The sequence below is a fragment of the Cynoglossus semilaevis genome, chromosome Z, assembly GCF_000523025.1.
Source record: "Cynoglossus semilaevis isolate Cse_v1.0 chromosome Z, Cse_v1.0, whole genome shotgun sequence".
Lineage (NCBI taxonomy): Eukaryota > Metazoa > Chordata > Actinopteri > Pleuronectiformes > Cynoglossidae > Cynoglossus > Cynoglossus semilaevis.
In genome coordinates, this window is record NC_024328.1 from 5057700 (window position 1) to 5085228 (window position 27529).

A 27529-nucleotide genomic window follows, 5' to 3' on the forward strand; every position below is an offset into this window, starting at 1 on the left:
ATATGCTGTCAGAGTCTGAGTGCAACCTCAGGGTCTCCCCGAGCTTTTAGAACGTTAATAGAACCTGGCTTCTCTCAGACAGAGGTTAATGCTGTCACTGCTAATGTTAAGTAAAAGACTAATGTTTTAATAAAGAATTCCATCAGATGGGTTGTCAGTGTGTAGAGAACAGATAGAGCAGACATACGTGTTCGTATAGAAAAGGTGAGGAGAATCCGGTTATTCAGTGTGTAATGTCATGAATGTTCATCAACTGAGGTTGGATCACTTAGGTCTATTAATAGTGGATTTCCAGCTGAGTCTGCAAAAGCTCACAGCATCAGCAGCATCAGCAGCAGCAGCAGCAGCAGCATCAGCAGCAGCAGCAGCAGGGGAGATTATTAAATGCAGTTCCAACCTCCTGCTCCATTTCCCTCCCCACTGACTGGCTGTGGAGATGACGTCAAATTTCACAGAAGCTTCAGAGTAACATGGGAGGATGTTTTTTTTTTAAGTTTAAACACCCAGTGTTTCGGGGAACTGAAAAAAATTCTAGGGCAATTAATTGTGGAGGGATATTCGTCTCCACATCCTTGGTTAATTAGTACCACTCAGTTGGGTTGGTTAATGAAGTATTACTTTCATCAGATAAGAATCAACTGTGTACTTTATTGTAGGTGTCTCTAATTTCAGTTGATGCAGTAAGTGTGATTTTTTTAAATGGATTTTGATAAGTAATCTTGTGAAATAACTCTGCAGGACTTACTTTTATATATATATGTGTTGAAATGTCAGAGATGTGGTGATCGACCAGCCAGTGATTGGAATCAGGTGATGGTTTCTGGCCAGACTGGCTCTGACCGGAATTTAATGTAGTTTAACAAATTTAGCAAATGTGCCAACTCAGCTTTTAGGCTAACATTCTAGCCCTAAAGTTAGCTTCCAGAGTTTCACACAACAACAACGACTGCTGTCATTTACCTAGACAGTAGGACAGCAGTGATGTCACTATGATGGCTCTACTGGAGCAGCACGTGAATGTATGAATATTTTAGTGTGTTCTCAGGTCCATGCACATGGATATTCAGACGAAACGACTGTATGTGTGGGTGGGTGTGAGAGGGAGAGAGAGAGATTGGGAGATGGACTTGTAGATTCATTATCAAAGCATAAAATAATGGAGGTAGTGCAGGAGCTTCTTTATGGTGAAAGTCCAATCAAGAGTATTTAATTTAGCTGCTTTGACGTTTACAAGTTAGTCTTCCCAACAGTGATGGAGTATCCATTCCATGGTATCAATATATCAATACTCACAAAAGTACTTGTTCTTATAAAGTAGCAATACTATGTAATACATGAGAAAAGTACATGTGTCACTTCCACATCTTTTAGGGTCACTAACTACGTACAGGCTTTTGTTCTGTGACACCCCCCAATAATGTACAATTGAACTCATCCATTCAGGTCATGTGACCACTGACCTGTCCACTAGACAGCTTTGTCCCTTAATGATAGCTATTAAACAATTTAGGCTTACACTAATTAAATATTATAGTATTTGTCACGTGTTTTATTGGGGAAAAAAAAAAAACCTATCCATCCATCCATCCATCCATTTTCATCGGCTTATCCGTTACCGGGTCGCGGGGGCAGCAGTCTGTATGATCGCCACCCTAATCACACTGCACCCTACCAACCCCCCTGAACCTTCCTGTGGGTGGTGAGTCCACTAAAAACAAAACCACACAAAGTATCAATATCGTTATCAGTAACAGAAAAATATTCGTAAAACAAAAAATTAAACAATAAAACAAATATGTCTAAAGATGTAACCTGTATCGTATCGAAACAAAAACGACCATTACTCCCTACCAGATCTCCCTGAAACTCCTCATTAATGAATATACAAATAGACTAATTCATTGTCCATTTGTCCAAAGTTAGAGGTGAGATTTATTTTTGGAATATTTTTACAGCCAATAAAATAGTCCTTTTGTTTCCATGTCACACTTTTACAAATGGTGAGAATAATAAACGCAGCCAGCTGTCTGCTTCTTAAATCAGTTCTATCTATTCCATTTATCTATCCCACCAGTTCCAACTATTTTTAATTTCCCCCTATACTGGCCCTCTGCTGCTGCTTTAATACATTTTATGAATTTTCTTTTCATTGTAAGTTTTTCTTTCACACAATTGTAGCTGATAGTTCACTTCACTTCTATGAATATTGTTTTTACCTTTTCTCCATTTGCACTGCCCAGCACATAACAGCCCATGATGTGGATCAGATTTGGTTCTGGGTTCACTTTACTCATCAGTCTGCTTAGACGACGCCAGAATCTGCACAATCAGGTAAAGACAGAGGTTCAACATAACATTTAAAAACATTTTTAAATCAAAACAAACAGATGGAACTGACATTTTTAGAGTCTCAAGATGAAACATTGACAAAGAAATAATCACATTTAGAAAATTGAATTGAATGTCTTACTGGATCATATCTTCTTCCTTCTCTACTTTGGCAAAAGTTGCCACTTTATTCTTCAGCAGGTACAGATGTCCTGGTCCTCCCTGAGGAAATGTAGTAATACACTAATCAGAACTGAAGTTTGTTTGAATATCAACGATTCAAATGTTGTAATGAGTAAACATGTAATTTCTACTTTTCTCTAAGTAAAGGAGGTCCAATGTGTCCACTGCTTATATTAAAGTCAGACTGGCTGTAAATGGACCAAATTAAACCAAGAAAATCTCTGTTGTTGTTCACACTGACAGTTACACAGTTACTGACTGAACATTCTCAGAGCTGTGATTCAACATCCAACTTTGTTGGCTCTCAAGTCGACACCAAACTTTAATCAGGATGATTAAGGATCGTAGACGAAGCTCTGCGCTGAGATTCATTCAACATTACTGACAGAACCACGGCTACAGGAAGTTGAAAAATTCAGATGTAATTTTACTTAAATGAAGGATATTTAATTTTTTTTCTATATGTCATCGAGTTTTGTATTCTCTCCTAAAGCAGCATACAGAAATGGTACTCAAATTTGTGGAATACAGCCAGTTAGTATAAAGTTCTTTTGAAGAAAAAGACTCAAAGACATCACTCACCTGGCAGAAAATGAGCATGTTCCAGATTCTGCAGCCTTTCCTATAGGCATTCAGTTTTTTCTCGATCTCGTCTGAGAATGGAGAGTGACAAAAAAAGAGAGGTGTCACTTTTCCTTCTCACTCAGTCATTAGAGTGAGATACATAACATATGCTGCATGTCCTCTGGGGCACACACACACACACACACACAAACATGAGTCATCTCCTCTCACTGACATGTTCAAACATATTCCAACCTCCTCTTTTCCACATTTACACCGTGTGAGTCATTTTCACCTCCGAAAAAGGAAAATCTATTGTCACACTCACCAAGGATGTCATCGAAGGTGGCGTGTTCGTGATCCTAAAAATAAAATGGGAATCTTCTTTTTATAAATTCCAAAAGACATGAACAGCATAAGAAAAATATATATTTTTAAAAACAGTAAATCATGAAATAAATAAATAAATAAAATGTAAAAAAAAGTGTAAGCCCTAGGTTATGTTAAACCGTAGAAGAATAATTTATTTTGCAAATATGTCTTTTTATTTTTTATTTTTACTCTCTTAGTTTAAAAAAATACAAATCCAAAAGAGAGGTAAATGTTCCAGTAAATTTCAGTTTCATTTGTGTCTTATCTGCAGCTCCAGACCTTTGTTGTTGTTTTTTCATCATTGTCAATACTCACATAAAGAATGGGAATAATGGAGGGGTCATTCCTGCGGATGATGTTAGGAACATATTCCGCCTTAGGGACTTTGGAGGAAATTAACTGCGGAATACAAAACAACGGTGGTGGCTCAGTATCTGTTTTCGTACTGGTTCATACATAAGGTTTTTACACACTGGGGTCTCTGATACTTGCCATGATTTTGGGTGGAACAAAGTCTTCTCCCTCACAAGCTGTCCTCTCCTGCTCTCTCTCCTCCTCCCACTCAGCATCATCATCAACCTCATCCAGGCCTTCATCCAGGGTACCAGAGGAGCTCTGAAGATCACCACCTGGAACACATACACACACACACATAAAATCAACAACAAAGGGCTGAGATGAAAGACCAACACACAAAAACGATTACGCAAGGGGCTGTTGGGATTAAAAGAGCTGCACCTGTTGGTTCGTTTGTTTTTTTGTTTATACAGCACAGTGTACGATGAACACGTATATTAGGGTTAGATGTTTGGTGACACAAACAATTCCACAATACATTCAAAAACAAAAACAGCTGGTAAAAAGGCAGCAGGTGTTGAACATGGGTTGATGTCTGATCAGGAAGATAGTCAAGGAGCAGGAAACTGCAGAAAACATGATGTTGTATTAAAAGGTATTTTTTAATATACATGGTGCCTCATCTATTACGGGGGTTGGGTTCCAAGACTGCCCATGTTAGGCGACAAACCGCGAAGTAGCGACTTGATAGTTATTACATTTATTACAAATATATTAACTCTTTCTGAACTCTTTAGGAGGCATCGTAGAACGTAAAATATAGAAAAACGAAACTTTTAGAAATCTCATTTACCCGTACATACGGGTTATTTTTTGGAACACCCTGTATGTATCCATCCATCCATTTTCATCTGCTTATCCGTTACCAGGTCGCGGGGGCAGCAGTCTCCACCCAAATCACACTGCACCGTACCAACCCCTGAGGGTTGCAGGTGGTGAATCCACTGGAAGGTATTAACCGCCCTAACCGGGATTCGAACTTGCCCAGGAGGTGAACCCTGGGGTTTCACACCAATGACAGAGACATTGCCTCTGGGCCAAAGCTCCACCCTCTGTATGTATGTGTCATACAATTGTCTTTTAACTTATTTATTTTATAATGTTTTTTATTGGGGTTTTTTCTTCTTAGGCTAGAAAATAGTTATTTGATCAGTAATAATGAAAAGAAAAATGAAATATTGAAAAGCACTAAACTACAAGTCTGATTCTGTAACCACTAGGCGTGCGACATGTTCATGATAAATGCATGAAAAAGATGTGCATGTAGTCGTGTAAACAGAGACTCACTGTCTCTGGAGTCGTGCAGGGAGTCAGGTTTGACAGGGGTGGGGTCGCTCCAGGAGCGGCTGAAGCTCTTGGCTCGACGTTCAGCAAAGGCTGGTGTTGGGATACGGTGGAACAAAGGAAGTCACATAAATAGGTCATATGTTAATGTTTGAGGTGCACATTTTTTTGGCAGAGACAGACTTACTCTGGACCTTCATCCGACGGCTGCCAACCATCCTCAGTTGTTTACGGAAATTTCTTTCATTTCAATGGAAAGAGGCAATAAAGAAGAGAGAACAACATGTAGTGTTAATGAAAAAGACAAATCACAGACATAGACAGCGAGAGACAGAGAGAGACAGACACTCTTCATTCAATGCACTAATGCAAACCAGGGCACTGTGTTAGGGATAACAGAAGGGATAACCATAGAAGTCAAAGGTTCCCAACATTTGTTGGCTCGTGACCTCATTTTGACAAATTTATGGCAACATTTTAGCAGCTGTCTCTTGGACAGTGAGGTGGTTACAACAGTCAATCAAGACGCATCAGAATAGAGTTCTTTAAGATTGTCTGTGGTGTTTTTAATCACAATTCAAAAAAGAATAATGATTGGGGTTTTTTTTTTTGTTTTGTTTTTTTTTTTTATCAATTACTAAACATTTCAGGCTACGTCAATTTCAGATGACCCAGCATGTAGCCACGACCCCGAGGTAAAAAAACACTGATGTAGGGTGCTAAAGGAAAATCAAAACACCCGAACCATTACAAAACCCATTCGAGGTACTAGTTGATGATCAACACTTGAAGCCACAGCAGCCCTGTTGACACTTCACTTAACACGGTGCTGTTCTTAGAGCTGATTAAAACTACTCTGGGTGGACTTTACACAGCACGCACTGCAGCACAGGTTTAGTAACAGTGGGGGTCAATAATCGCCTATGGAAACACTTTTGTAATAACCACAGTGTTTCAACAACAGCTTTTTCACAGCTAAGAACATAAACCCACTGGTATGGGGTTTATCTCGCTGTGTCTCGTATGAGCAGTCAGAGTGGAGTTTAAAGGACAGCATTGTCTTACATTTCCCCTTCATTTCCAGGTGAATATGAGGAATGCAGGCAACCTCCTTGATTATTGCGTCACTATCACGCAACATCTACTCAGGTACAGCTCCAAACGTTACAAAGTTCTAGCTGAATCACACCAGCCAGCTAGAGTGCCCTCTAGTGTCTGCCAGTGTGAAAATAACAAACTTGTGAAATAATATATTTTAATATATAAGTCGCACCTGAGTATAAGTCACAAACCCAGCAAAAGGATGAAAAAAGTGTGACTTATAGTCCAGAAAATATGGTACTATAATAACATTGTCCTAATACTGGAAAATGCACAGTTAAGGTTGACAGAGAAGCAAAAATCGTTGACGATGACTACTCTGCGGGCCTTTAAGGAATGCAGTGATCACCAACTGGTGGCCAAATCTCACCCATGGAACCATGCAATCCAGCTCACAACTGTATTCTAAAATTGCAAATAGTCAAACAGTGAGGGAAAATATTATGTGGCCCTCAATATTACATGTTAAAAATGCCCACAGTTTTGTACTAAAATAAAATAAAAAATATAAAGAAAAAGTGCTTCTTCATTTGGAGATGCCTTCATACTATGACGCACTTCTCAAGGCATTCCAGGAAAAAAATCAATGTGTCACAGCAGTGATCGTGAGAGCTGTGAGGCCGAGCCTGAAATAGAGGAGAGCCTCAGAGGAGGGGGAGTCATCCCTCAATCTAACACTCAATGTGTGACAGCAGCTTGTGTGACAGCAAAAAAGAAGGGCAATCGTAAAAGCTCACAGATTCACAGACACATCTGGTCAAATAACACGATCCTGTTTATTGGACTTTGGAAAAATGAGAGAAGTTGCTGGAAAATACCAAACCTTGACAAACCTAGAGCTTTTCTGACATTGACTGAAACTGAGGTGAGAAGAGTCGACACGTATGTTCTGCTGACTCATTTGGATTTTCCTCCACCTCTAAGATCAACACGATTGCATTATTGGTGAAACAAAGACACTGCAGCCAAATAAGTTCTACAACAGTTGCTCACGTGCGTGCATGTGTGTGTGTGTGTGTGTGTGCGCGCGCATGTGTGGTGAATCCTGAAGGCTGTGGTTTGGCAGCTTTAATCAGTGTTTCTCACTCAATCCTGACACGCTGTAGAAAAGTTCATCAATAAAAAGCTGTAGCTCAAATGTGGAAGAATCAATAACTGGCATCAGGCCAAGCTTCCACCATCAAATCAGACTTGACCTCTGTTGTTACACTCACACACCCCAGTGAGTCTGTGTGTGTGCTTGTAGTCTCTACATACTGTAGAGCACAGGTAAATTATTACTTGGCTCTGCTTTAAAAAAAAATAAAACAATCCATCTTTCATTATTTTAATCGGCTTTGTGGAGTTCACAACAGGATGTTAAATGGGAAAATGGACACATTGGCTAAACAAAGGTGCTGCTGTTGTAATAACAGTAACAGGTCCGTCACATATGTTTGAATTAAATACTGAGCAAAACAACACAGACTCAGAATCAGGTGGATTCCATGGACAGAACTTTTCTTCTGTCAGACTTAGAGCAAGAATATTTCAGTATATATGAGTAACTTCTCTGGAGATCTAGAACCTTCTCACTTTCTCATCACGGCACCTGCTCTCCATCATCTCACCCTTTGTGCTTGCTCTCCACGGAATACAACCCTCTGCTCTTCACACCTTCTTCAGATCAGCTTCACCACCTGAGTGGTGCTCATCCTCCACATCCATCTCTCACCCTGTCTTTGTTGTCCCTGACGACAGTCCTAGCAGTTGTCTTGCTCATCCCATCAGTTTATTACTGTTTTAGCTGCAGTGTCTGTTTGGTGCAACCGAGAAAGGAAAAGCAGGATCTTTTGTTTTATTTAACAGTGTGACAGGGGAAGGTATTAGCAGGACAGGATTGGAGAACACAGGACAGCACAGCACGGCCAGGACAGCATACCTCTCCATCGTGGTGGCTGCTTCCTGCTCTCTTTTCCGTCTCTTTCTCTCAGCAATTCCTCGGAAAGCCCTGCCAGGATGTCACAGTATTTAGTGGGTTTGTGGGGCAGGGGTGGGGGGTGGGGTGTAAACTGTCTCAGTAAATCAGTTCTGTGGGTGTTCTCACTCTTTATGACTTTTATTTTGATAAGCATCGGGACAGGACTTTGTTAGGAGGTGTTGGTAATTGTTAAAGAGATAGGCCTTTTCAAATGAATGAATCTTTTGTACTGACACTATAAAATGTGATTAAAAAAATGGGTTTCTGTATTTGCATCTTGGTTCCTGATAACCCACTGCCCACATTTGGAGCCCCCTATGGTTGGAGAACCTCGGTTTTAAGTGAAGTCCTTGGTTTTTTCCAACATGTAATGGTTACTGTTTACTTGGCTAAATAAAATACTGACCCATCTTTGGTTCTTTGAGTGTCATCAGGATGGGAAATAGATGTCAAGTCCTGGTCACACGTACAACAGTACAGTGGTGCCTATTGAGGTGGTCAGTGCAAGGTTAGTTTGGAAGCAAAGTCACGATACGTCACAGTGTTACACACTCACCACACAGTAACACACACACAAACCTCGACCACACTGCAAGAAAAGACCGACAAAAACCACAGAGCCGTCCCTAACTACTACTAACTACGATTACTACGATTATTAGCACATACAAAGTTCTCCACATTCAGAACAGAAAGTACACTTCCTAAACAGGATAGTCTTTCTGCAGGTCTCTGCAGGTCTGTGCCCACATTTAGTCCAGAATAGTCAACAATGACACACATTCATTGCCATCACTTTGGTAAAAGTGGCAGCTCTTGCAGCAAGTGTGGCCGTGACAGACACTTATCCCTAACCTCTAAGAGCGCTCTTTAGCTTCAATGTCCAGTGCATTGTCCAGGCTGTCTGTCCTGGATCAAAACAATACAGTGTCAGAATATGGGTAATATAATGCTGTTCATCTCCGATGTCTTTCACTGTGCTCTATCAAAAAGCCGGCTGCACCCTTGGAATGTCCATTATTGCGCAACTGATCATTAAGAAGGACAGCTGCCAAACCATGTGACAGTTCTGATGTTGATTGTTTGCCTCCCTGTCAGCATGCATGATCATCAGTGATGATATTCTTCTCCCAGGGGGGACAGTAATGTTTTGGACAGGGCGTCAGACATAATGAGAATCACGACTGACAGTGTTTGTCACACAGGGAGACTTGGACTGACCGGGACACAGACAGATGAGGAACAGAACCACAGTTTTTTTGCACTAACACCTTCGTTCAGGGAGGTTGTTTCCAGTTTGTGAAGAAAATGTGAATCACACACAAAGATGATGGTTTCTGCTTTTAGCTGGACTTTGTGGTTTTTCATTGTAAAGGTGGCTTAACTCCAGACCATAATAATGGGTTTGTATTATGTAGCCAGGGAACCACAGACAATGCTACAAAATATGTAAAGAAACATCAACTTTTAGAATATGTTTCTTACTTTTATTCACTATTCATTAATTATTATATTTGTCGCATCAATCACGTAAGGTTCCATTGGAAACTTGAGAATCTGACAATTATGGCAGTTTACACGTTGTACGGTCATACAGGACAGAGTAGGACATGAGTAGGAGTGTGAGAGAAGAACTGAACACAGTTCTGCATAACTGACTGACAGAGAAGATTTGAAAGAAGTGCAACGATGGAAATCACTGGAGAAAAGGAAAATAATTAAAATGTACTTACGATATTCTTCAGTGTCAGATTTGAAAGATGTCCACAAGAGGAGAAAAAAAGAAGAAGAAATGTTAGCAGCAGAATGGAAATTATACTGATAAATAAATCACATTTAATGAAAACACATTATCATTAAAGACTTGCATATTTATAATTTTACATGTAGGTAAATATCAATAGCAGTAGTTCTTAACCTGGGTTCGATTAAACCCCAGGGGTTCAGTGAGTCAGACTCAGGGGTTTGGAGGACCAGACACACACCTGAGTCATATGATTCGTTATGACATGCCCGCCTCTTAGCCATCACTGAAGGGTTCGGTGAATGCGCACATAAAACTAGTGGGGTTCAGAACCTCCAACAAGGTGAAGAACCACTGGTCCATAGCAATAGAAGTGTCAGTGATGCAGTTATTACAAACAAGCAAGAGAGCAGAGAATTGTTTGATTAACCTCAGATAAGAAAAGAGAAATAACGTCTGAGGCGGAGGACACTGATTGGCCAGCATTTATAATGGAATGCAGGTGTCAGGACTATCCATCGGTCTGACTCTGATGGTGATAGGCCGACAGCTAGAAATGGATGGGAAATATGAGTTGCTAATATATGAAAAAGTACATAAGAAAGGATGAAGGAGGAGGGATAGAGAACAAGGATAGGAGAAGGGAGGGAGAACTCTGACTGCCTGTGGGTAATAATTAAGAGATCTGTGTGAAATGTGATAATTAACAAGTCCCTGTGTGTGTGTGTGTGTGTGTGTGTGTGTGTGTGTGCTTTTCTGGTTTATATCACACTGTGGGGACAAAGATATTTGTACACAGTCTAATCATTGGAACCTGTAACAGTGTGGGGATAAACATAAAGGTTGCATGACCCCTACTGGTCAATATTAAACTGTGAACTTCTCAACCCTCTCATTATCCAATCATCCTCTGATTACAATGATTAAATAATATGGTCAATTCAGAGTGTGCCTCTAAACTTGGTACTAATCTACATGTTTTTGACTGCGAGCCTTGACTGCTAGCCTTGACTGCTAGCCTTGACTGCTAGCCTTGACTGCTAGCCTTCTCCACTAGTGAAATCAACATTCAAACAAAATGTGAATGTGGTGATTGTGAAGCAGAATGACACACTAACAAGGCTGAGGCTTTTCCTTCCTGATCCAGTCGTGGGAGTGAAGGTGGGTTTTCCAGGCCATACTTACGCCTGCATGGTGGTGGTGGCTGTCTGAAAGCTGAACATGTTCTCTTTAGGAAACCAGTTATTAGGTGTCTCATCTGCAACCAGAAACAAAACGAGGGAGGCAGTGGTTTTTATATGCAGAGGAGGAAGAGGCCAATGAATGATTAGAGGAAAACTTGATGTTGATTTAAATTAAAAATGAAAGTTAAAAAGAAAGATGCCCTAAAGTTTTTTTTAAGAAGCCACTCTGTAGGAGGTGAAATCTTAAATAAACTCAATGTTAAACTAAATGTAAACACAGAAAATATATATAAAACAGCAAAAATAAATGTAAATAACTAGAGGTTTCAGAAGTAGCTAAATATTAGCCAAAGACTTGCTTAAATGTATTCAGGATTATTTTTATGTATTAAAAAAAAACTCTGTATCTTATTTTAGTGGTAAAAAATAACAACTCTCTTCTTATAAAAGATGAATGTCACACCATGGTCCGTCAGTGCTCTCTCCTCACTGCTCATTCTCTCCAGTTTTTTCTTTGGCTTTTCTCCACTTCTCGCTGACAGTTCCAGGTCCAGCGAGCGTTGACTTTGACAGGGGACCCTTATGCAGGCTACACAGTCTGGGATGTAATCCTCCCTGGACCCACCCCTCCTCACCCCCCATTCTCGTACACTGTTGGTGCTGCCTGAACTCTGCAGCGGCTGCGATGTGGACATCGTTCCTGCACTGTGCTGGTGGCTGTGGTGGTGACTGCTGCTGCTGCTGCGGTGGTGGCTGCTACGATGATGGCTGACCCGAGCAGCTGAGGAGGACGGTTGGCTGGTACAAGAAGGTTGTACATGGTCGTTGGTGTTGGACTGAGAGAGAGTCTGCTCCCTGGTTGAGCTCCTCATCACCTCCAGCTCCAGGCTCTCCTCACTGCCACGTCCACCCAGGGTCATCGCTCCTTCTCTGGAGATTGTGTAAACCCTGGGGGGCTTCAGTGCAACACTTCCCTCCAGGCCCTTGGTAAGAGGTGGGTTTTCTGCAGAGAGGCTATGCTCCACTGAGAGGTGATGTTTGGCGGGACCAACAGCAGCTGAGACCTGCAGGCCGATGCCCAGAACCTGAGCTTGAGCTGAAGCACAGAGGCAAGAAGACTCGGTGGGCTTTTCTGCAGGTAGAGGTCGGTTCTGAGGCGGCAGATTGTTGTTGTGCAAACGGCTAACGTCTGGAGATTCAATGTCCTGACCAGAAAATGTGTCAGATAACAATTGATCTGAAGAATTGAAAGAAAGAGAAAATGAAAAAGATAGAATGCATATTCAACAGAGGTACTAACAAACTTTACAACTTTTTTTTAAATCTCTAAATAAACAATATTTTTTGTTTTATGTAAAAAGATATTGTTCTTTAAATTCAATTAAATAACATTTTGACTCTTCTGACAGTTTTCTAACTAAAATAGTTTCATAAAATTGACTGTACAACTCTGGCATAACAGAAAGAGAACTATTTTCTTCGTAACAGAAGAGGTTCCCTAAGGACACGCCTGAGCACCCGAGTGTTGACCCTCTTAAGGATTATGGCCAAGAAACAATTTTTTCACAAGGACAGAATCAAGAGCTTGACACCGAAAACTGTTAAAATGGAAAAATAATCATGGAGTGATAAAGTCAAAGTCAAAGACTGGCACCACATCCAGGGTGAACTCTTTTTTTTTAATTTAAAGTACAGTATTAAAACATCCAACCACTGACATAACATGTTTTTACAGTTTTCCCAGTGAAGGCATGGCTGTCACAGGGGAAACATATACCATGAAAATCAATCCCACATCAGCCGTGGAGTTTTAACACACCTGCACTAACAAGTGTACTGAGAACATTGATTTAAAAGACTGTCTGCTTGACCTATTTATCCAGAGACAACATACTTTTGAGCAGAAGAAGGACATAGGTCTGCACTTGACCTTTTTACATCCCAAAAAATTGTTGTTGTGATCAGTAACGATCTTTGGACGATCACAGTCAATAAAGCAGAGTTGCTTCAGGGATAAAGGGATTTAAACAAAATGAAGCTTAAAAAACATTTTCTCACAGACAGAACTATAAAACAGGATATGACATGTTTCACTGGTAACTAAACCTCGGTCAGCAAACAAATAAAATGTTATGATCTTTCACTTGTTCTCAGGGTAGGACAGGCTTGTTGCAGAGTGATAGTTGCTCAAGAAAAATAAGGATGAGATATAACACAGCTCTACATTTGGGGGTATCTTTATAGGATTGTTTAACACATGAAAAACTCATAATTCCGTTGCTGACCAACAACAGTGTCTAAATTAAGGTCACAAGCATGAACTCTTTTATTGTCTTTGTCTTACCTGCTCCGTTGTTGTTGTCTGTGTTTGTACTGGACAGGTAATCTCCGAAGGCTCTGGCTGCCCTACAGAAAGACGAAGAGAACACATCAAACCTCAGACACAAAAGCAAAAAAAAAAGTCACATTATTATCAGGCCTTTTTAATGTGAGACACATGATTGTTGCAGGAATCCCACGTCATTCTACAGTTCTTAAAGATCACAGTGTGACTGTGTGATAGAGGACTGTCAACATGGTCCAATTCTCCACTTACTGACAGGCACAGAAACTGAAAACAGGCTGCAAGAGAGACTGAGAGACACTGTGTTTCTGGACATAAGAAGCCAGGGATATAAAAGTGCGACTGAAGAGAGAAATATATAAGGACAGTTTGCAGGAACAGCAGGGACCTGGCACTACATCAGCAAAATGTATGTGACAGACTAGACCTGCCTTTTTCAACAGGAACGTCTTAAAGATATTTTGAACCGTCACTGTCAACAATACATACTTAACTCTGTCAATGATGGAAGACAACGCTAAACAAATAAAGGCTTCTGGCATATTTTCCACGTGTTTTAAACAGAGAGCTGGATGAATTATAGACATTACAATTAAATCTCTCATCTGTTACCAGCACATTTCACTGATCTTATTCAGACTGGGAGTATTGTGTTTAAAATAATTAAATATTCAGCACAATAACCTTGATTGTATTAAAAATGTGTAAAAGTCATGTGGACTGCTAATATAAACAAAAACAAAAGGTATGTTAACACTCTACTGCTAACACACCGTAAAACCGAGCCAACAAGATAGAAACACGGCAGCGACATTTATAGTTGTTTTGAAAACATCAGTGAAGCCGTTGTCCTTCACAGTGTTAGTCAGTGCAGTGCTGTCCATCTGTCAGTCTGTCAGTGTATCGACTTAATATAGATTAAAATATTTTACACAGGGGTAGAATGAAAGTACACTGTACCAATAATTCCACCATCCATCCACTCATTGTTGCTTTTATACACAATCAATACATGGTTTTACTTACACACACGGCGGGAAACAGTTTTTGTTTCACTGAAGCACATCAAGATTAAAACACCTCCCATAAGTCCGGCATGCTTTTGTGGAGGCTTCAGGTATAAGTCTGATGCCCAGCATTTATGCATTCAACAAACCAAGGGCAGTAAGTACAATAGGTTTCCAATGGTTTTTAATGGACTGTAGACCAACTAGTATTATTGAGGGCTTTTAGCAAAGTGCAAAGAGTTCATCCATCTCAATTATTCATGATTAATTGTAATTAATCCACCACACCCTGTGCCTAATCAGATTTAAATTGTATTTGTTTGAAGTTTAAAAACTGATGACCTCCTTTATAATGAGATGCATGACTCGTCTACTGAGAGAGAACATGCAGTGTTGAATGAACTTATCATTTATAAATATATAATCTGTGAACAGTCACAACATGTCTGTCCTCCTGACACACTGTATGTTGAAAACTAGAGCCCACGTGTGCACATATACACATGCACACACTTATAGGGAAACAGGAGGCACTATAATAATTTTCCTCCAACTCTGTGTAACTTGGTGTCACACAATAGCTGCACACACACGCTTACATTCGCAGGCACACTCCTACAGCTTAGATGTGGAACGACATGTAGAAAGTAGGCCACACACATGCACGGCACGCATACAACACGCCGGAGCAAAGCCATATGTACTATGTCTACGAACACTCACGGAGAAATCTCCAGGGGCCTGCAGCAGGAAAATTGAGTTGTTGTGTCGTTGCTGTAGCCTGGATGCCTCACTTGCAATGACAAACTAATTAAATATAAAAAGGCACGTGCAGAAAAAAAACTCCCCCCTTCTATCCTTCACGTGATGACGAGGACAGAGAGAAGGAGGGAGGAAATGCAATCGTCTCTGATGTACAGTATGTGCTTGACTCTGTGAACTCAGTCCAATAAAAATTCCATATACTCTGCAGAGGAAGATCAAGGAACGTCTAAATGTGTCTCTGCTCACAGCAGACAAATGGCTGCACGTTTTTCCAACACTAACCCGCTCTGGATAGGAACTTTAAGAAACACGTGTGTATTTTGTGTTTGCGTCACTTGTTTTGATGTTTTGCTTACCATCATTTGCACCAGCACTGCTGTGAAATAATTCTCCTCATTTGAATGTACTTCAGACTGGAGAATGGAAATGTTTTTTTCACCACTCTGATTCCTCGAGCTAATGTTCCACTTTACAGGTTAACAATATGAGTAGTTTTTTCAAACCACTTTATTATACTTAGGTGGTTGTTGTTGATTATTGTTTTTTGTCCTACATTTTTGGCTAACTTTCTATGTTTTACCTGTTTCATTTCTTACTTGTTTTTGAGCTTATTTATTTATACTTAATCTTTTTTATCAGTTTCTCTTCAAATGTTGCTTTTATTTCTGGATAATTTAAATATTATCATTTTTTAAATGTATTAATATTTTTGATTAATTATAGCTAATATTTTATGTCCAATAGAAAAAGCCAAGTCCTACGTGGAAAGTGCTGGGTGAGTTGGCTACTGAGCCGCAGCTGCACATTTCACTGGTTAATTTACAGAATGTTTACTGGTAACAATCCTGTAGTAAAAGGAGACCTTAAGAGTGTGAGGAAATCTGTCTTTTATTACATTTTAATGAACCGGGCTGAACGCAGCCAAGGGATGTTGTGGTTATGAGAGATAGGCAGGGAGTGTCTGGGGTAATGGATCATTTTAAGACCCTGCTAATCAATGTCCAGCTGTGCAGTGCCTCTACTGTTGCTGTGGCTGCAGACACATTACATTAGAAATATAAATGTGTTTTCATGATATAGACAGATAAAGTGGATTATGACGGAAAGAAAGTGGAGGAGGAGAAGGAGGAGGACAGAGATGAACAGATGAGCCATTCAAAATAGATGTTGTTATTATGATGCTCTTAGGGCTCAGTTATTCACTAGACTCCTCGTACTTGTCTTTTCTTCTGTGTGTGTGGACCCGTGGATTGAGTCTATGGTACAGGACACACATACAGTAAAATCAGCAAAGTGTAAAATCTGCCTACGGTCAAGTTCACCACTGATGGTGCATCTGTGAAGCCACAGAGTGATCCCTGGTGGATGGCACTTTTTACTGTAGGTTATGTTTTGGGAAAAAAAAGAAAAAAACACTCACCGGACGGTGAGACTGATGAGTTCACTTGTCAGGACATTCATTACCCTCACGCTAAGCCTCACAGTAACACATTATATACAGTATATATATATGTATGTATGTATATATATGTATATATATATATGTATAGATATATACATATATACATGTATATATATGTATATATACATGTATATATATGTATATATATACATATATATATATATATATCCAGCAATGATGCTGACTCTCTAGTGAACTTTTAGGGTCAGTCACTCACTGTGTTCTCTAGGCCAGTCAGACGATGGCTCAGTTCCACCTACACATCTACCTGGTTCTGCTCAGTGTTCTTTCCTCAACTTTGCTCAGCAAACCAAGACCTTCTTTAGGATCAGGTGCAGAAAACAGAAATACATTCTGTTTTTGCTTTTTCTACTTGTATATAACAGTAACACAGAGAGCCATCCATTAAAAGTCAGCAGCATATCGAAAAGAACTATCTAAACCAAACAATCCAAGAAAGAAAGGAAGGTAGGAAAGTGAATTACAGCACACCACTGCACACAGCCAACCTCTGCTTTTAACCCAGGAGCCTTCAGCCTTCAGGACCCAAGTCTGCTTCCTTAACCACTAGAAACCACAAGAAAACCACAAAACCACGAGAAAAGTCAACCCAAAGCCTGAACATGATCCAAAATCCAACTACACACTGGGTAAAGAAAGATGTTTAAACTGTGATAGGAAATATCACCCCTACAACAACATGCTGAGAGCTTAAAAAGACTACTGTCACCCAAAGGTTATATCAGAGCAGTTAAAGGACCAGACCAGAACGGTTCTCTTCCTGTTCAGACTGTTCCTTCTGACCTGCACTGATCTTAAGGTGACAGAGAATAATGAGGAAGAAGAACTCTGGAGGAACTTTGTTAATGTCCTGACCCCGCTGTGGCCTCCGTGTTTCAATAGCCTACTGGGAAGTGATTACTGTACACTTAGAGAAACATCATGATTCAGATCAATGAGGAGGAGGCAGCTGTTGCTGCTGTTGCTGCTGTTGCTGCTGCTGCCCAGGCTGGGCTTAGTGCTCTTACACTGACTACCTGTCTCAGCCAAGTATACTTACATGTTCTATAGTTGGAACATTAAGTAAAATGAAACAATACATTTTATTTTTAAAAATACTGAAGGACACAGTGACACACATTAAAAACAATGAAATTAAATAAAAATACAATGGTACTATGGTAGGTGGCTATTAGCTGTACGCTACTGTTAACAGGTGAGTTTTGATGTGAGACATAAAAAGAGAGTAAAAGTAAATATTACAGAGGTTGGGTGGTAAGTTGTAGCATAGTTGTGGAGCTGAGTAGCTGAAAGCTGCAGTGGGGGGGTGCAGTAAGAATTGTAATGCAATATGATGTTTCAATGTCCATTAACATCATATAAAATACTACTACTTAAAAATTTGGCTTGAGGTTTTATTTACCCCAAGTGAATTTGACATGGTTTATGCTCATTTAAGAGGAAAAGGCAGGTGTGTGTGAGAGTGTGTGAGTGAGTGAGTGCGTGTGTTTTGGGGGGCAGATGTTTTATGGCTCATGACTGGAGTGGACCATGACTGCAGTTAATTTGTGCTGCTGAGTGGAGAGGGGTTGGTTCTGGTCACTCTGTCCTCTGGGAAACAGGCCATGAAATTCCATTTTCACCAAAGTGGAATCTATTAAGGCCAGAAAAGTGTTGAAGCGGAGCCCTTCCTCTCAAAGGTGACTTCAGCCCTGCTGAGATATTGATACTGACGCTGAAGGAGTGGAGACCATCTTTCTATATACTGTATTTTCTGGACTATAAGTCGCACTTTTTTCATCCTTTGGCTGGGTTTGTGATTTATTCTCATGTGCGACTTATATATTTTTATATATAATTTTACATGTTTTTTATTTTTACACTGACAGCCGCTAAAAGGAACTGGTCCGACTTAAACTCCCGAGCGACTTATATGAGATTTTTTTCTTCTTCATTAAGCATTTTTTGGCTGATCCGGAAAATACAGTAGTTGTAAGAATCTTAACTGCAGAACTATTTTGTTTATTTTTAGGTTCCATTTTTTTGCTCTTTTACACATGTCTTCACTGTGTTTGAGACACAGGAACCAGGAAGGAAAGGAAGGAAAGTGAACTACTTGTCATTGGGACATTGCACCCATCCATCCATTTTCATCCGCTTATCCATTACCGAGTCGCGGGGGCAGCAGTCACCAGAACCACAAAAAATGAAAGAATTGAAACTACGAGGAGTACCAAACAATCAGGAAACCAGATGAAAGCTGGGTGAAGTATGATGCAAGAAAGTATATTACCAAACTCTGTCATTGTTATCATCTCCTTCATCATCATGGTGCCTTCAAATGACTCACCAGTGTGAAGACTGGTCACAGATTAGCATTAGAATGGAGCAGAATAAGAATGGCCTATTTTATATCAGCCACCTTTTTAATGCAGATATATTTCTGACTCTGATTAGAATAAATATAATGAGTCAATTTGAGGCACACTGGAGAAGGTTACCTCGAGTATTCAGATTCTCTAAAACTGTGTATAAAGTATAATGAGCTCAATCTCAGAGTTTATAAGACTTTTCAAACCAAGGGCCACTGAGGCTAAATTGAAAAAAAAAAAGAAAATATTTCAGCTGAGGTTTATTTCTTTCCTTAGTATTTTCTGTGAAATGAACACACATGTAAATCACGGATTTTATCTGTCTCTACTGCTTCACCTGGCTGTAAACTTGAATTGCTATTACCAGCAATAATCATGGAATTAAAAAATGGAATTAAAAAATGGAATTAATAAACATGCGGAGCCTGCCCTTAAAAAAACAGCAGAATTGTATAATGCCGCTGTCAAACATACACTCACTGCCACAGACATAAATGTGTGATTGAATTTGTCAGAGAGAAGTGAAGCACCTCAGCTCCTGCTCAGTCATCATCCAACAGATGAGCCTAGATCACCAGAGAGGTTAGGAATCAAAGCTAATCCCATCTCGGCTCAGACAGAGCAGCTGAAGTTCAGAGAAAGAACTGCGGATCACTGAGATCCATTAAAGTCTTTTTTCACTGGAGAACAGCTCATGATCACTGATGAGGGCACAATCTGCATACGTTCAGGCCTCGGCTCTGATGCACCAGTCTCACATGCACCAGTCTGGGCGTCTGGCTGCAACTGCAATGATTTATGAGGCGTAAAGCATTAGGTGTAAAAATGCAGGCGAGGCTGAGTGTGAGGCGATAAACACATCAACATTAAGGTGAGGAGACTGAGCTGGAAAACGAGCGTGAGGCTGGAGGGACAGAAGAAGTCATGGGCTGTGTGTGACATATGTGTTTGTTCACTGTGGAGAGACCCTCGTGTATTGACATTGAAGATGTTCTCTTAAACACAACCTATTAGTAAAAAAAAACAATTCACTTAAAAATTCAGTTTCTAGGAATGCATCAACATCCATCCCAGTATCAGTATTGGGCCAGATACTCATACTGGCTCTAAAACACGTGAACCAATCCAGCAACCCGATATGCAACCACTTTACCCCACAACTGTCAGCCGTTGTTACGGAATGTGTCCTCATTGGTAGTTCATTTCTAAAGGTCAGCCATTTTAGCAGACTTATGGTAAGATACAAACAAGTTAATAAAACACTTGAAGACGCAAATTACCTCTGAATGCCTCTCCACATTTTTAAGAGCCCATGGACAGAGGAGGTATTCAAACCTCACAAGTCACTAGTTGAGGATATTTAACCAACATTGCGTGTGTGCTCTTGTTATTGAGTCATGAAAATGCCTCAGTAAGTGTTAGCAGGGGCAGTGGTGGTTAAGGAAGCGGATTTGGGTCTAGAAGGCTTCAGGTTCGAGTCCACCAGCTGCCAAGTTACCACTGAGGTGCTCTGAGCATGGCACTGTCCCCACTCACTGCTCCCCTTAAAGCTGCCCTCTGTTCACTTTGGTGATGGGTTAAAATCAGAGGTCGCATTTGGTTGTATCCCCATGTTCCAATGGAAAAAAAGACTATACTTAAGTTGTTTTTTTAAGTGCTACACAGTGCAACGTAGGAGAAATGTTTCCAATAGAAAAGTGCCAATGGTGTAAAAGCTGGGCTCACTTTCTGTTCAGTTGACTGTTTTAACTGTGTTACACGTTTTCATCTGTATTTTTTAATATTATTTTATATTTCATCCTTAGTTTGATTGAAATTGAGATAAATTGCTTGTTTTTTCGTGGCGCATTGGCCCAGAGTCTATGTCTCTGTCATTGGTGTAGAACCCCAGGATTCACCTCCTGGGCAAGTTCGAATCCCAGTTAGGGCAATTGGAACTTTCCAGTGGACTCACCACCTGCAGGAAGGTTGGTACGGTGCAGTGAGATTTGGGTGGTGGTCATGGAGACTGCTGCCTCTGCAACCTGGTAACGGTTAAGTGGATGAAAATGAATGGATGTTTGTTTTTTTTTAGGCAAATGAAAAACAAAATCTAAAAAAAAAAAAAAAAACTTTCTGTAAGCACAAGCAATACACATCTGCTTTTATTTTTGATATTTAAATTATTTAATGTTGTTCTAAAAAATTATTGTGAATATAACTGGATTCTGATCTAAGGCTCTGATGTCAGTGCTAATGTTTCAGCAGGTTCTACAGTTCAGTGATTTGAGTTCTTCAAATTTCAGTTTTGTTTTTCAGAAATGAAACATAAATGTACTTTTTATGACCTCAGTTCTTGGTACTTTCTACTATAAATACTGCATCACCTGGAAGAAGCGTGTAAAGAAGTTAAAGCCTCGCCTCCTCCAGCAGACCCACTGTCCTCAGTCTCTCCCCCCTCTTCTCCCCGGACTTCATCGCCCTTAGCTGGGTCACACTCACCGAACTTTTGCGGCCACAGAAGAAATCGCGTCACTCCTCAGGTTCTTCGTTTTGGATCCTGCAGTTCCCATAATGAAGTGGAAACGACACAGGAGAGACGGAGCCGCAGATCATACCCAAGATTCATAACCAGGAAAAACATTTATAAAATAAAATGAAAAATGAAAAATGAAATCAACCACAAAAACAATCATCCAGCAGCAAGTCACGATTCGGACGGTTCGAAGATCGGGAATAGACTTAATATTTACGGCAAAAGACTGCGCGTAAAGAACACACGCTCTGCTGAGGATGTGGATTGAGGTTGGTGGAGAGATGCTCTTCTCCTCCTCTGACTCTTCTTTACTCCTCCTCGACTTCCCTCCTCTACCAACTGAAGCTCCCAGGAAGGAAACAGAGTCCATTTAAGGCAGCAGTGGACAGGTGGAGGCGGGTCGGGTCACTGCTGTAGCCAGTGAAGGGAGCATCGACAAAACCCAGATGATGTGCTGGGGTGGTGGATGTCATACCGTCTGATGTTCGAACACATGACCATGTGACACAGAGACGCACATGTTTTCACAGCAAATACCAAGAATCCGCGTCATGTTCCAGTCCAGTGTTTGTTCTTAACCTAAAATATTTATTTTTTAATTTAAGGAAATAACTCCAATATTGACTGTGTTCCACTAATTTAGAACGTGTATAACTGCCAGTGCTATATTTTGTTTTAATTTTTTGTTCTTCTCTAGGTTAAATAATTCCAGTAGTTCTTGGCCATTCTTCCTGAAGGACCTAGGCAAAGGTGAGTTTTTTGGTAACATGGTAACTTTGCTTCATCGTGGATATTTTAAGCCTTTTGTTCTCTTAAAGTCCATGTGGTCTATTTCCCAACTTCTCCAAAAATACTATCCTTACCTCAGGTACTAGATGACGTCACACACACCTGTTCCTGGAACCAAAACACTGTTCTATTTCCTATACCGTCATTATGACCTTATGTCCACCTGCTGTCCGTCCTACTTCTCTACCATCAATGTGACAGACAGATAGACAGACAGACAGATAGACAGACACATAGATAGACAGATAGGTAGATAGATAGATAGAAAGACAGATAGACAGACACATAGATAGACAGATAGGTAGATAGATAGATAGATAGACAGATAGATAGACAGATAGATAGATAGACAGATAGGTAGATAGATAGATAGAAAGACAGATAGACAGACACATAGATAGACAGATAGGTAGATAGATAGATAGAAAGACAGATAGACAGACAGATACACAGACAGATAGATAGACAGACAGACAGACAGATAGATAGATAGACAGACAGATACACAGACAGATAGATAGACAGATAGATAGACAGACAGATACACAGACAGATAGATAGACAGATAGATGGATAGATAGATAATAGATCATGAAAATCACAAACTTTTAGCTGTTTGGACTTTTATATATAAAAGACCATTCTTTTATATAAGAAAAAGCCAAAAATGTCTTCACTTTGGAAAATTCTCTCTCTGGAAATCTTTTTTTTTTATGTTATTCAGATCAGAGGGAAAAAATAACAGCAAATTCTGTCTACTGTAAACAAACTCAATGTCCCATTGATCCAGGATACTATGACCCAAGAATCACCACAATGTATTATTCTCTTTAGAGGAAACTAAAATCAATACAGCATCAATATTCAATTCCAGGAAAAAACTGTCCTGCTTCCATGGCAACAATACAGTCAAACCATGGAGATAAAAACATGAGTGAGAGCAGAAAAGAGTGAACAAAGAACAGGACTGTAGCTCTCACCTGAGATAGTGGACTGTAGGTCATGGAGTGGGAACCGATGTATATATAAACTGTTGTGTTCACTGCAGTTATTTAGACTTTTATGGCAGAAATTAACTTCTCCGTGGCTGTGTCTGTTGACTGCACTGACATAGTTAACACACACACACCTTCATAAATGTGTGTGTGTGTACTTCTTACCTACTTGTTACTAAACTGCTTTTACCCGTCATCCTGTCATCTTAGTTCTCTCCTCTCTCCTGCAGCTCCTGGGAGATCAGTTCAAGCAGCCAGCTGTGTTTTCTTACTGCTATTGTTTGCCTCCCACAGTGAAAATCCTTTACATCATTTCATTCAAGCATCATCACACGCACACACACACACACACACACACACACAAACTTTAGTCTGCTGCAGAACTTATCAGTAGAACAGTGAAGGTATTGTTGGAACATCACAGTTTCCCTGAACAAAACATACATTCTCCCCTCCCTTGTTCTGACTTTCCAAAAAAGGTCTCAATTGAAGGACAAATAAAAAGCGGTTCAAATCCAAACTCCAGCCCTCCGTAAACTAGGTTGTGAAGACGGTTAAACTTTAACCAAAGTCTTGAGCCTGGTATTAAGTATTCAGAAAATACTATTCAATAAAAAACTATGAAGAAAAACATATACGAAAAGAACATTTTCTTCTTGTTTAGCAAGTCATCATAAATTTTATTTTAATAAAGTTTAAAATTAAAATTATGGTGGACAATTGGCCACAGTGACATCGGTCTAAAACTCTCTCCCGTGATTAAGTTTGTTGCTGTAGGCACTGAAAGACAAATTATGATGCTGATGCTAATCGTCGTTTATATTTTTTGCAGCAAAGAAGAGAAAAATACATGTTTCAGATAGATTTCAGAATTTCAGATTGATTAAATGTGAGTAGTACATGTTGGTACCAAGTACTGCTGTGTATCTTCTTCAGTTGCAGTAAAAGTCATATGGATATATCCAGTTTGCAGGTCTCTCAACTACCATGGAGAGTTGACCTGAACATACTGAGTAGTACATGTCTATGTTTTTTGTTTGTTTATTTTAACAGCTGTATAAAAAAATAAAGTCCCATGTTCCTGGTTATGGTTCCTTTGGTGGAAATGCACATCGTTGTTGTTCCCTAGCACAGCTTTTAGTCCCTGTCACTACCTTCTGCTACAGAAGGTAGGTTTAGTTTACTCACTAAATATGCATTCTGACTTTATAGTTTATAGTTCATCTTTTTTTATACCAGAGAACAGAAAGTTGTAGATCACATAAACTGTAAAAACGGACAGGATGATGAAATGACACCAGAGTTGTTCAGTTTAACATCTAACACCTTACTCTGTATAAACTGTTCATGGTCATAACTCTGCAGATGATTGATGACAGTGATGCTAAAGGAACTAACGATGAATGATGACTGTCTGGAGACATTCATTTAATCTAGAGACTGCAGTAAAATCTGGTTTGAGAAGAAGGGAGTTTGGTGAGGCTTCATGATTCACAGCTTCACAACAGTTGTTTCTTACTGCACAGACGGATTCATGTTCCAAGTCACTCAGCAGGACTCACTACTGGTGTGATAACTATTTTTTTTTCTTTTTTAAAAACGTGTTTTTAATATTATTAGAAAAATAAAACTAGTTTTTTGATAAATCAGCTACCTTTTTGGTTATTTTTTAAATAATCTATTCAAAACAATTGCCTTTAAATGTTTTTTAATTGTTTTTAATTTTTAGATTTTGAAATGGGCTTTTTGCAAGCTAGGTGTTTTAGTAAACACACAAATTTAATGCATGTTGCCCTCTCTCCTCTTCCACTTTCTCCCTCATCTGCAATACCTTGTCCTCCACTCCCACCACCAATCCACCCTTGTGTACATTAGAGATGCTTTATGTTCAGACTCATTGCTATTCTGACCTTGCTCAAGGGTACATGGTCCAATCTCATCTCTAAAGCTGCCTTGAGAGCAACATTAGTGGACCCATTTAAATACATCTATACCCACTATTGCGAAACACCCCTCCCCTCCACCGGCCCACCCCTTCCATTTATTTAAGTCCAGCCAAAATTTCCTGTTGATGGATTGCACCCCTGTGTGTTGACATTTTCCTGATACGTCCAACAATACGGCCATACCTCGTATCCTTCTTGAAGTCAAGGCCAGCTTTGGGATTGGACAGCGAAGGAATGGGGAGATGGGAGGAGAGAAGTGGTGCAAACGTGGGATGAACGGCACGTGCACTGAGAGATGGACAGATGCAACATGACGAGCTGCTAATGAAGTTCTGTGTTGGCTTCTGGAAAAGGTCCAAAATCAGTAGATTGTCAATGTCAACTATCCAATCAAACCCAGGTGTCTCTCTCTCTCTCTCTCTCTCTCTCTCTCTACCTCTCTCTCTCTCTCTTTCTCTCTCTCTCTTCATCTCTCTCTCTCTCTCTTACTCTCTCTTTTCCAGCCTCAGGCTGAATATGAGCTGTGACTGGTTTATACAGTACTCACTACAGCTTTGACTTAGGAATAGAGCTGTTGTATAGGCTGTGAGACCCTATGCAACTGCGTAATTTTTGGTGAAATTACCAATTAAATACAATCTCCCCATCTGGGAATTGAACCTGGTCTCCTGTAACTAGAAACAACATATATTATTTGTACAGCCATCAACATGGATGTGTTGATCTTCTCATTCTTTATAAAGCAGGCATCATAAACAAGTCCTAACTCTCCTTATGATGAGATCATACATATCACTCTTTTCTGTGTGTGGTCTGTCAGCCTCAGTATGGTCTAATATTTAGGTCAGGGTGATAGACAGCACTGTGTTTTCTTTGAGAAAAGCAGAATGAGGCTGAGTGTTAATCTCCAATCATTTTTTTATATAAAAGGTCTGACAGAGACTGGAGGAAAAACAACCCTGTTATGTCAGACCAGGGCTTGTGCAAACATTTTGGCATAACAATGAGGTCAAAGGTTTGACTGGTGGGCTCTGATGCTAACCCATATCAGATGGATGGAGAATGTAAAGTAAATTGAATTAAATGTACAAGGCCAAACCTAAATTTCAAAGAAGACATATTTAAATTAAATGGAAACAGTGTGGTTGGTTCATCTGCTTTGCAAGTAAATCCATGACTGGTGTGAATGTTGATGTATTGAGAGATGATTTCTCCAGATTGACGTAGATGGCTTCCTTCTTCCAACATAGTCAATTTGTCTTCAAAAACGAAAACCTGCTTCGTCCAGTTGCCCAAGATGCAACTATTTTTGGATACAGGCAGGTTAGTGGTAGAGATGGTTTAATACAACATTTTCATGTCCCATCATTATCATGTCCTATACCAATACCGGAGACAGGGACACTAGGGTCAGGTCAGGATCTAGTTGCATTAGTTTGGGGAATCATCATGCATAACTGACTTAAAAAAATGTGGATTGCTTAGAAATACATCTAACCACAGCTCCTCATCAGCTGCAGATTGGTTCATTGCAGCCTTATGTTCCAGTCTGTCATGTCATTTTGTTTCATTGCAGTAATTGCTGCTTTACAAAAATAAAATGTTAAAAATGAAAAAACACAACACAAAAAATCGGAAAATCAGAGCTATTGCACAAACATTGGGCATAGCCAGTACAACAATTTGGAATGTCCTGAAAAAGAAAGAAACTACTGGTGTACTGAGCAAAAGACATCAAACAGGTCAGCCACGGGTAACAACAGCAGTTGTTGACAGAAACATTGTGCAAGTTGTGAAGAAACAACCAAAGACTGTTGTCACTGTCATCACTGCCAACCTCCACAGGGCAGGGCTGAAGGTATCATAATCCACTGTTCGAAGAAGACTTAGAGAGAAGAATTATAGAGGCCATACCTCTTCTTTTCTTTCAACTTTGTCCCTTTGTACAGGGATTGTCACAGCGAATCACTGATTTCCATCTCTCCCTGTTCTCTGCATCTTCTACTCTGACTCCAACTATCTCCATGTCCTCCCTCACTGCATCCATATATCTCCTCTTTGGCCTTCCTCTTTGTCTCCTACCTGGTAGCTCCATCTCTAACATTCTTCTACCAATGTATCCACTGTCCCTCCTCTGCACATGTCCAAACCATCTCAATCTGGCTTCTCTAGCCTTTTCTCCTAACCTTCCTGTCTGTGTTGTCCCTCTAATGACCTCATTCCTGATCCTGTCCATCCTTGTCACTCCTAAAGAGAA

General features: G+C 40.0%; 1 protein-coding gene across 1 annotated transcript in view; it reads right to left on the reverse strand.

The window, feature by feature from the left end:
• nsmfb (NMDA receptor synaptonuclear signaling and neuronal migration factor b) overlaps positions 1–22085 on the reverse strand; it is a 29045-nt gene extending 6960 nt beyond the window's left edge. The window contains exons 1-13 of the mRNA XM_025053404.1: positions 21509–22085; positions 13422–13483; positions 11541–12314; positions 11079–11151; positions 9883–9888; positions 5276–5328; positions 5092–5181; positions 3940–4076; positions 3763–3846; positions 3404–3437; positions 3094–3164; positions 2471–2550; positions 2217–2319 (exon numbers count right to left, since the gene is read on the reverse strand). Coding sequence (XP_024909172.1) covers positions 2217–2319; positions 2471–2550; positions 3094–3164; positions 3404–3437; positions 3763–3846; positions 3940–4076; positions 5092–5181; positions 5276–5328; positions 9883–9888; positions 11079–11151; positions 11541–12314; positions 13422–13483; positions 21509–21579 — 1638 coding nt within the window. The 5' untranslated portion in view covers positions 21580–22085. The remainder of the gene's footprint in view (positions 1–2216; positions 2320–2470; positions 2551–3093; positions 3165–3403; positions 3438–3762; positions 3847–3939; positions 4077–5091; positions 5182–5275; positions 5329–9882; positions 9889–11078; positions 11152–11540; positions 12315–13421; positions 13484–21508) is intronic.
• Between the last annotated feature and the right edge of the window lie 5444 nt (positions 22086–27529).